The sequence below is a fragment of the Ochlerotatus camptorhynchus genome, unplaced genomic scaffold (assembly GCF_037179485.1).
Source record: "Ochlerotatus camptorhynchus isolate MF236.1 unplaced genomic scaffold, CSIRO-AGI_Acam_v1.1 ptg000083l, whole genome shotgun sequence".
Classification (NCBI taxonomy): domain Eukaryota; kingdom Metazoa; phylum Arthropoda; class Insecta; order Diptera; family Culicidae; genus Ochlerotatus; species Ochlerotatus camptorhynchus.
The window spans coordinates 2,113,384-2,124,546 of record NW_027040573.1 but is presented as its reverse complement, the minus strand read 5'-3'; the positions used below and the strand labels follow the sequence as shown (position 1 = coordinate 2,124,546).

The 11,163-nt window shown below is 40.0% G+C and overlaps 2 protein-coding genes across 2 annotated transcripts; one reads left to right on the top strand and one right to left on the bottom strand.

The window, feature by feature from the left end:
• Positions 1–2,861: 2,861 nt before the first annotated feature.
• Positions 2,862–5,152, bottom strand: LOC135698182 (phenoloxidase 8-like). The gene is made up of 4 exons (XM_065218073.1): positions 4,591–5,152; positions 4,074–4,529; positions 3,364–3,988; positions 2,862–3,307 (listed from the first exon to the last, which is right to left on the bottom strand). The coding sequence occupies exons 1-4, from the start codon at positions 5,116–5,118 to the stop codon at positions 2,862–2,864; spliced, it is 2,055 nt and encodes a 684-aa protein (XP_065074145.1). The 5' UTR covers positions 5,119–5,152.
• A 1,615-nt stretch (positions 5,153–6,767) lies between these two features.
• On the top strand, positions 6,768–9,067 carry LOC135698181 (phenoloxidase 8-like). The gene is made up of 4 exons (XM_065218071.1): positions 6,768–7,329; positions 7,391–7,846; positions 7,932–8,556; positions 8,613–9,067. The coding sequence occupies exons 1-4, from the start codon at positions 6,802–6,804 to the stop codon at positions 9,056–9,058; spliced, it is 2,055 nt and encodes a 684-aa protein (XP_065074143.1). The 5' UTR covers positions 6,768–6,801; the 3' UTR covers positions 9,059–9,067.
• Positions 9,068–11,163: the final 2,096 nt, after the last annotated feature.

Genomic DNA, 11,163 nt, shown 5'->3' with positions numbered 1-11,163 from the left:
TAACCTTGTCCTTGCATTGCAGATTGCAGTCTTCCAGCCCAATACGGAACAAGTGAGCGTTTAACGAATAGTGATTGGACATGAGGTGAAGCATCACACGAATAAAGTCTCGACCCACCTCCAACAAACCACCTATCCTTAAAACAAAGGATACTTCGACACCTTAGAGATGACTGAATATAGCCATCGTCCCAAACTCCCTTCACTCCATTTATTTTGCCAGCTGGTGAGTCACTGTTGACGATAAATGAAGAAATACGAGGAGTGCTTTACCAGCCTCATAAAGCGAATAGCCTCGACAGAACTGAGACTATCCGTAAAAATAAAGTAGTGATCAGGTGCAAGTGAGGCGATAGCTTTTAGCGTATAATGTATTTCCGCCAGCTCAGCAACATATACGGAACAAGGAGCTTGAAACGTTCGAGAGGCGCTATGAAATTCGTTATAAATACCAAACACAGCGAAAGCCTCTATTAGTGATCCATCTGTGAAGAACGATCTTGCGAAATCAACTTGGCCAAACTTTGCAACGAAAATTGTCGAAGAAATCATGAAACGATGATGCTCTGGGATCTGGAATCTCTCGCGTCATAGATAAATCAAAACTAACTGATTTCCCGAAATCGTAGAAGCATACACGATGAGGATTATGCTGTGAAGGGCTGACACCCTGTTTTATGTACACGTAGTTTTATGACATAACGGGCTTAGCTCCAGAAGCTTCTCAAAGTTTGCAATCACCAGTGGGTTCATAATTTCACACCAGATCAGGAGCCCGAGGGACAATTTATAAATAAATATTGATCACCCTTTTTTTTTAAATACCATATATTCTCGTATAATTTTGTCGTGGACGTCATTTCGATTAGAAAAGACGTTTTCGTACTTTGATTGATTTCGAAAAACGAGTCAAAATTGCCGAATTCCAGCACAAATTTGAAGGACTGCTGCTATGGGCAATGTTCGCTATTATGCAAAGTTTCATGGATAGTTGCAGTCAACATTTTCATTAAAGTCCTTATTGACCGTATCGCCAGTGTAGTCGGCCTAGATATGGTTTCTATTTGTTCAAGACATACACTGCAAAAAAAATGTAATATCGATCAATGTAATTCAAGCAGATGTATAAAATAATGATGTAATAGCAAAAGCAGATACAATATTACATCAATGGATGTAATTTTGTTCGCAAAATTGATGTACATCGTACAACGTTATATTACACAACCGTTGGATTGACCTGGTTGCAGCAGTTTGGATGTAAAATTCAACAACTTTTTTTTTCTGTGTAGACCGTTCTGACACCTTGTGCGTTACGAATGAAATCGCGAAGTAGAATTATATGCGGAGTTTTTATCTTATTGAAGTATCATAAGCAAGGAATCAACAATATCTCCAAAATGACACCAATGTGGGACACATGAAAACAATCATTGTTTTTTCTCAGTGTAATCAGCTGGTTGAAAGAGAGCCGAGAAATAGTGGTTGATGAACGATATCACCCACCGCACTATGGGCAAAAATGGGTCCAAAATTACCCAAAATTCAATATCTCAACAGCACGCTGAATTCCGGCCATGAAAAACAACTTTTCCGAAGGGAAATTGTCCGGGAAATCGATTGCACGTGGTCCCATAGACCGGAGAGCCTTGCAGGTATGTGTTTTGGACCATTTTACTCCATTTTCCCCTACTTTTTGGAGGAAATGTTTTTTCACAGCTCTATTTTTCGTAAAACATAAGCACTTTATGCATGGTTTGAGAATACTATGTCTTTAAACAACAGTTCATGAGATATTAAGGGAATACGGGGTACACTGTATAGGGGAGTAAGGGGTCAATGTGAAAATACAATCAATGTTTTTTAATACAAAATCAATTCTTTTAAATATCATAATATTTTTTCTGAAATTTTTTTTAATTAACTTTCATTTGGTATTTTGAGTTCTGTCATCAGCCAAACAGTTCAAAAATTATAAATTATTGAAAAAAATCGAAAAAAATTTTTTTTTGACCGCCCTAATATATAAATAGTCAACCTAATGACAAAATACAACATATGGGTCTAATATGTTGCGATAAGGAACAAAATTACCAATTTTTACAAAATTCTGAAAACCACTATATCGTTTTGCTGTATACAGACAAAAAAAGTGAAAACTCTTTTAAAACAGATAGCAGTAAATTAAAACTTATTTAACCCCAATTAACCTTAAAATTTCGAAAAAAAATCTTATTATTGCAGGCAACCTTTGCGGTCATTCAAACAATCGCATCGTTCAACATTTATATGAATTAAAATAAATTTAGCGAGGTTTCACTTTTACCCCTTACTCCCTTATAAAGTGTACCCCGTATTCCCCTAATATCTCATGAACTGTTGTTTAAAGACATAGTATTCTAAAACCATGCATAAAGTGCTTATATTTTACGAAAAATAGAGCTGTGAAAAAACATTTCCTCCAAAAAGTAGGTGAAAATGGGGTAAAATTATCCAAAACACATACCTACAAGGCTCTCCGGTCTATGGGACCACGTGCAATCGATGCCCCGGACGATTTCCCTTCGGAAAAGTTGTTTTTCATGGCCGGAATTCAGCGTGCTGTTGAGATATTGAATTTTGGGTAATTTTGGACCCATTTTTGCCCATAGTGCACCGGAGGGATTACTGTATCTTAATCCCTCCAATTGTATATAATTTTCATGAATATTCGGATTGAGTCTATATTAGTGTACCTGAGTAGTGAAAGCATGTACCATTAGAAATATGAAGTTCATATATATTTTAAAATTATTTCTATATCATTTTCCATAATTTCATTGTTCATTTATGTATAATCAAATTTTTCAAATTTTTTCCCATCAAGTTCTTGCGATAACTGTATTGGTGAAACGGATCTGCACATTTGTGAGTGCCATGTTAGTATTGGGTCGAACAAATTCCTGCAAGGTACGGATATTGGTCGGCGCACGGTGATCGAATGGATAGCCCATTGGACGACGATCGGGGTACAGTCGATCACGAAGGCCACAGAACGAATGCGAATCGTTGCAGTCAACATTTTCATCAAACTCCTGATTGACCGTATCGCCAGTGTAGTCGGAAATCATCGCAAAAAGATCAAAGGTCATGCCTTCCGGAGTACCCTTCGGGATCAGCAAATGGGATGGCCATCCACAGTTGCAGAAACGGTACTGCTCCGAGCCAGTTTGATTGGAAATTGCTGCGGAGCGGAACGTCCTCTCGTACGGGATGGTAACACTGGACTGTTCCGAGCGACGGACAATGGTATTACTACCAGGATTCACTAAAATTTTAAATTTGATTAGATAATTATCCGATCCAGATTCCTTTCAAACGTACGTGTGACGGTAAACTTGTCCAGTTCAACCATAAGAATGCGCTGTTCCTGATACGTTAGTGGAATGTTACGTTCATCAGTTTTGGGACCAATGAAGATACGGCAAGTACCACGACGTCTTGCTCCGGTGTTGTTGACCGTCAGGCGGAAAGTGAATGGAGCGTGTTGAAGATGTGTGAATGAAGCAAACACGTTTCCTTGTGGTCCAAAATCCAAACCAGTGGCCAAATCAACTTGCGATCGCTGCCAGTACGTTAGAAGAACGTTTGCAGGCGCATTCGGACGATTTAGTTGTGCTGCTAACGACTGAATTTGAATGCCATTGTAGTTCAGTTGATTGGCTGGGTATGGTTGAAGCATATTTTTGAAACGATGGAACATGTTGTCAACTTGTGCATGAAGACGGTAGAATGTAGGATCTCTCATAGCTGTTTGGAACTCCCCAACTACACCGTAGCCCTCCAAAAAACGACCCTCGGGGTCATGGCTGTAGGCAATGATATTATGCAGATTTCCATGGTAGCTTCCATAGTATTGGCGGTTGATTGAAAGTGAGGAGGGTTCCATGATGTTGCCGAGTATGTCGACACCGTTCTCTTCCGTTAGTTGAATTCGCTGTCCATTTGGCTGAAAGTATGGGTATTAAGTATGCAATGCGTCGCCATGCTCTACAAATTCCCCTAATGAGGAGAAAATCTCATCAATTTCTCACCCCTTCCACATATCCAACGTCAATACTGTCAGAAATACGTTTCTCCCAGTTTTCCAAATCAGTTACGGTGAAAATCACATCATCATCCACTCGGTTAATATCGGTCAGAGCCTGATTCTGTGGACGCGGAGGGAAGGCACGATTGTTAACACTTCTGATAATCTTTGGAAAGTATCCTTCGCTTAGAGGCACACGCAGATTAGTCAATGGTCGAACTCGGCCTAGACGAGCACAGAAACGTTCCACATTGTAGCGGGCAATCAACTGTTGGTGCATGTAATAGAACAACTCTCCACGACGATCCTTGCGCACAACCTGATCGGGTCCGTCTCCAGGGTACACCAGATGCCAGTGCCAATGATGCAGATTGACTCCAATGTCCTCGCGGAGGTAGGCCAGTCGCTGTTCCTCTTCACGATCCGAAGCGGTAAAGCTCATTGGAATGTCGATGGTCATCTAAATTAAAAAATCAAATAATTTTGATTCACTCTTAAATAAATATTGTACTCAAACTCACTCGATTCTCCTGTAGAACAACGGTGCCTTCTTCACGAGCCTTTGGGAATACAGAGGGATCTACGAATGAATCTGGGAACAGTTGCAAGAGCGAAGGAATGTTGATATCCTTCGTATCTGGTCTATGTTGGATGGCAACGGACAGTGCATACTGGAATAACATCGGATTCAAGCGATCTCGCGCATACGAAGCAACGGCCATCAGTGATTCAACGTCGGGTTGATTTACAAACAGCGTTATCAATTCTCCAGCAATTTTGCGATGTTTCTCGTTGAAGAGAGAAAACCCACCACGGCGGGCAACGGCCTCAGCGAAAGCAATATTCGGAGTGCCAACATTGCGTACTGGAATTCTGGTGTCCGCATCGGTGCTGAAACGACTCTGCAGGTTATCGCCGATCGGACGGTATCGCTCGGTAAGATAGTTCTCCGGAAGATCAATCACAGTCTTGCCGTCATCTTTCGGGTAGAAAGTAGGCTCCAAAGGACGCTGCAGTAGTGCCAGCAACTTACGGTTTCCAGTAGCCATTGTAAGCAGTATTGGAGGGCTGTGTGCGACTAGATGCAAGAACAAACGTGATATGGTTTTCAAACGATGTTGATTTAGCTTTTATAGTAGAGCATTTTTCAAAAAATTGAAACCGCAATCACCGAAAGTAGATAGAAATAGTCTTTCCAAAAACACAAGCCACATAATTTGATAAACGATATTGTCCTGAACTAATACGTACGCGTATAACATATAGATATGACAACCACAGCGCTGACTGCTATTGCGTAGGTATGTATGGTTATGCAAATTTTGCTGTCTGAAAATAAATAGGTTAGGTTCTTTTAGGCTAGTAATGCAATTGATATCTCGAATAGTCTAATGTTTAAAACTCAGGTATTTTTCTCTCGACTTCTTTTACAACTACACATCAAACATAATTGTAAATTGATCAGACGTAGAGGTGGCAACAGTACATTTTTTGCAAAACCATCATCCAGAGCAAAACAAAATAGCCAGCACACGGGCGGTCGTGTATTTCTACATTACAAGCAAACGGCAGAGATAGAGAATATGAAAAATGTCGTAGCTTATTATTTTTCAAACATTCTATTGAAATTACATTTTAGCTGCAAGATTGCGTGTGACAGTAAATTATTAACTTCCTTATTTACGTATAATTTTAACATCTATGCTTATGAGTGATTAGTATTCATTCTTATTTTATAATTCCATGCAATAAACATCAAATAAATGCTATAATTAGACAGAAATCGGCAAAGTTCTACATGATATAAATTTATGTCGCATGCGCTGGTATTGTCTGCTGCATTGTGCGAAAATGTTCTGTCGCCTGCAGAAAACAGTTTAGAATGGTCATGACATTTTTTCCGCTTGCCAGTTTGTGTTTGTGTGTCTTATCTATGGTCATTGCGAAAAATATCAAATGTTAAAGAAAAAACGTTAAACTCCAGTACTCGTGCCACAACTACCCACGCAACCAAACAATGCCATTCGAAAAAGACAGTTATCTCTATCAGATACTGCTGCTAGATTCTCGAGATATCCGCGTTTCCAGCCCTTGTTTACAAATAGTTTATCCACCATGTTCAATTTTTGATGTAGAAATATAACTTTTTTCACTGCACACGTTATCCGTACAAAAAACGATTGTACTCATGTTTTGATGTTCATGTCAATACAAATAAATAATAATCATATAGGAAATGGCTCTAATGTTGGCCTATAGATCTAAGATTGAGCCCATCGCTAAAAATTGGCTATTTATCAATTTTATTTGCTTTCTCGCATAAAGTATCTTTATCATTTTATACCAATCAACAAAAACAGAAATGATGGTCATGTGCTATCGTTTTCTGCTAAACTGAATGACCACAATGAAATTTAATTTGGTGGTTTGGCCCATCATCTGAAATTGGAATGCAAACGCGTGATAATTGCATTATCACTATCTCAATACCATCAAAATGAGTCATACTGTTGTGATGTTCACTAGAGTGCAATAATCTATTTTTGGAAGTTTATCGATTTATGTGGTATTATTTTTATTAAACCAGTTTTGTCTGCTTTCAAAACATGTGGTTTTAATTCGAAACATTTCTGCTATAAAAGTAAATGCATTTTGTTTTTAAATTTATACCTCGTTAGTACTTGCATCTTAACGCACACAGTCTTAGTGAATAGCCAATCCTACTGCTTACAATGGCTACTGGAAACCGTAAGTTGCTGGCACTACTGCAGCGTCCTTTGGAGCCAACTTTCTACCCGAAAGATGACGGCAAGACTGTGATTGATCTTCCGGAGAACTATCTTACCGAGCGCTACCGTCCGATCGGCGATAACCTGCAGAGTCGTTTCAGCACCGATGCGGACACCAGAATTCCAGTACGCAATGTTGGAACTCCGAATATTGCTTTCGCTGAGGCTATTACCCGCCGTGGTGGGTTTTCTCTCTTCAACGAGAAACATCGCAAAATTTCTGGAGAATTGATAACGCTGTTTGTAAATCAACCCGACGTTGAATCACTGATGGCCGTTGCTTCGTATGCGCGAGATCGCTTGAATCCGATGTTATTCCAGTATGCACTGTCCGTTGCCATTCAACATAGACCAGATACAAAGGATATCAACATTCCTTCGCTCTTGCAACTGTTCCCAGATTCATTCGTAGATCCCTCTGTATTCCCAAAGGCTCGCGAAGAAGGCACCGTTGTTCTACAGGAGAATCGAGTGAGTTTGAGTACAATATTTATTTAAGAGTGATTCAGAATGATTTGATTTTTCAACTTAGATGACCATCGACATTCCAATGAGCTTTACCGCTTCGGATCGTGAAGAGGAACAACGATTGGCCTACCTCCGCGAGGACATTGGAGTCAATCTGCATCATTGGCACTGGCATCTGGTGTACCCTGGAGACGGACCCGATCAGGTTGTGCGCAAGGATCGTCGTGGAGAGTTGTTCTATTACATGCACCAACAGTTGATTGCCCGCTACAATGTGGAACGTTTCTGTGCCCGTCTAGGCCGAGTTCGACCATTGACTAATCTGCGTGTGCCTCTTAGCGAAGGATACTTTCCAAAGATTATCAGAAGTGTTAACAATCGTGCATTCCCTCCACGTCCACAAAACCAGGTTTTGGCAGATGTCAATCGAGTGGATGATGATGTGATTTTCACCATATCTGATTTGGAAAACTGGGAGAAACGCATTTCTGACAGTATTGACGTTGGATATGTGGAAGGGGTGAGAAATTGATGAGATTTTCTCCTTATTAGGGGAATTTGTATAGCATGGTGATGCATTGTATACTTAATGTCTAAACTTTCAGTCAAATGGACAGCGAATTCAATTGACGGAAGAGAACGGTGTCGACATACTCGGCAACATCATGGAACCCTCCTCACTTACAGTCAACCGCCAGTACTACGGAAGCTACCATGGAAATCTGCATAATATCATTGCCTACAGTCATGACCCCGAGGGTCGCTTCCTGGAGGGTTATAGTGTAGTTGGAGAATTCCAAACCGCTATGCGGGATCCCACGTTCTACCGTCTTCATGCACAAGTTGATAACATGTTCCATCGTTTCAAAAATACTCTACAACCATACCCAGCCAATCAACTGAACTATAATGGCGTTCAAATTCAGTCGTTAGCAGCACAACTTAATCGTCCGAATGCGCCGGCAAACGTTCTTCTAACGTACTGGCAACGATCGCAAGTTGATTTGGCCACTGGTTTGGATTTTGGACCACAAGGAAACGTGTTTGCTTCATTCACACATCTTCAACACGCTCCATTCACTTTCCGCTTGACGGTCAACAACACCGGAGCAAGACGTCGTGGTACTTGCCGTATCTTCATTGGTCCCAAAACTGATGAACGTAACATTCCACTAACGTATCAGGAACAGCGCATTCTTATGGTTGAACTGGACAAGTTTACCGTCACACGTACGTTTGAAAGGAATCCGGATCGGATAATTATCTAATCAAATTTAAAATTTTAGTGAATCCTGGTAGTAATACCATTGTCCGTCGCTCGGAACAGTCCAGTGTGACCATCCCGTACGAGAGGACGTTCCGCTCAGTAGCACTTTCCAGCCAACCTGGTTCAGAGCAGTTCCGTTTCTGCAACTGTGGATGGCCATCCCACTTGCTGATCCCGAAGGGTACTCCGGAAGGCATGACCTTTGATCTTTTTGCGATGATTTCCGACTACACTGGCGATACGGTCAATCAGGAGTTTGATGAAAATGTTGACTGCAACGATTCGCATTCGTTCTGTGGCCTTCGTGATCGGCTGTACCCCGATCGTCGTCCAATGGGCTATCCGTTCGATCACCGTGCGCCGACCAATATCCGTACCCTGCAGGAATTTGTTCGACCCAATACCAACATGGCGCTCACAAATGTGCAGATTCGTTTCACCAATACCGTTATTGCGAGAACTTAATTTAAAGATTTGGAAATTTGCTTGTGACTGGACTAAACTTGATTGGAAAATGGTAGTTGAATTAAATAAATATGATATCAATATCAAATTGTTTTTTTATTGTCTCTATTCATGAGACGTTCAGGAATGATGAATACGGCCTTCAAAACACGAGTAATAATATTCCATGTCCTAGATTGTATTCTCTTATGAGAAATTATACTTCATCCAGCACCTCTCTCCATCTCTCTCGCTGTGTTCTCACCCAGCATCCAGACTCTCACGGTGTATTTAGCAACGGTACAGCTGCTCTCTGTTGTTATCACATGATAACAATGCGACACATCCACATGGTCCTCGTTGAAAGTATCGACTCTGTGGTTTTTCGGAGCTCTTGTTTGACACTCTACTTGAGAGCGTGGTTCAGTTGGTGTGGTTTTCTACGTTTGGCTTTAGAAATAACAAACCGTGATAAACAAGAGCACCGACGAGCCAATGCTCTCGTGCCTCGCCTGGGCAATGTTGTCCGAAAGGGAATTGCGGTTTTCTGAACTGAGGTTCTTTTTTAGTTGAGTTTTTATTTTGTATGATCCAGTTTGAAGCGGATTATTGTTTATTTTCTTCAAACATATATCTAGCTATGCACAACATTATATCGAACGAAGCAAGTTGAAAACTCGTAACATGGGAATTCCTTTAAATTGTTTGTTTATTTAGATGAACATGATCATTGATCATTATGTTTCAACCACCATGTGCGAGGTAATAATCAACGCTAAAGATGACAATCGTGATATTCCATGATTTTAACTTCTGCTATAAAGTTAAAGCTGAGACTTGAATGAATTATACCCAAAAAATGTTCAAGGTTTAGTAATTTTTGTCATTTTTTTCTCAATTCCGTCAGTGTGTGCAGGTCCTCCTCGAGCATTGACCATATCTCTTGCTCATAGAGATCAACCGTTCTTATCAGTGCTTTGTACATAATAAACTTAGTACCTGGCACAGTTGTGGACCACCATACAAAATTCAGAAAAGAAACCTTAAACATTGTCTTACATTGTAGTTCTGCTCACTTGACTTGCAAGTCGACGAATTCATGCAAATTATAAAAGAAAAACCGGCCAAAATGTTACTCAGCCTAAGAGTATGACAATAGACTGAGTGAAATATCTCTCAATATTCCTCATATTCAAGAAGTTTCTCCTGGAAACTCGAGAAATGTTTTACTCATTTACTGAGTAACCACACTTTTTTCAATTTTGAGTGAAATTCGAATGAATTTTGAGCTACTCTCATTGAACAATGAGCACATATCCATGCCAATTGCAAAGACAAATTCCATGCTGGATTCCTGCGTCGCAATACAGCAAAATTCGACGACGTTCACGTTATGAAATTGTTGTACTGTTGTCTGGTCTGACGGTGTCGTGAAAAGAAATGAATATTTCGTAAGAAAATCAAACTGGAAAAGTCAATGATCCACATCAGACTGACCGGAATGACATTTTCCTGCACAATTCTAAGGTTGTATTGGAAGGATGTTTTACAGGTTCGATGAACATAATGTTTTAATGCTCATTTTTATGAATTTCGTATGCAGCCTGTCAACATTATCATCATCATGCAGTGGTGACATCTGCACAGAGCTTTTACGGCAATCTTCTAATCAGTGCTGAGATTTGTCATTGTCATTGACAGACTTTCGCGCGATATTGACAAAATTGTTTATCACGTAGTCACTGATAAACTTGATCCTCAAAAAACCGTGGACAAAATCTTATTCATTTTTTCCTCAATGACATAGATTCACCTGGTAACAAAAAAGTGTCATTTCGTGCATTCTGTGTCACATTATTGAAATTCAAGCAGTTCAGGACGTAGATATTTGTTCACTTGAATGGCTCCATGTAATTGTTTCGCTCAAGTCATTTAATTTCGTTACCAATTTTGCTGATAAAAAAAAAACTCTGCACATGTTCGTCACTGAAAGCATTGACAATTGACATGGTTTTCCTTGACGATGAATATTAGCTCAAATGAGTGACCAACGCAGAATTTTGAATATCGGCGTGTATTGTCGAGATTTTGCTTTTTCACTCAAGAAAAAGTTGATTAATGAATAA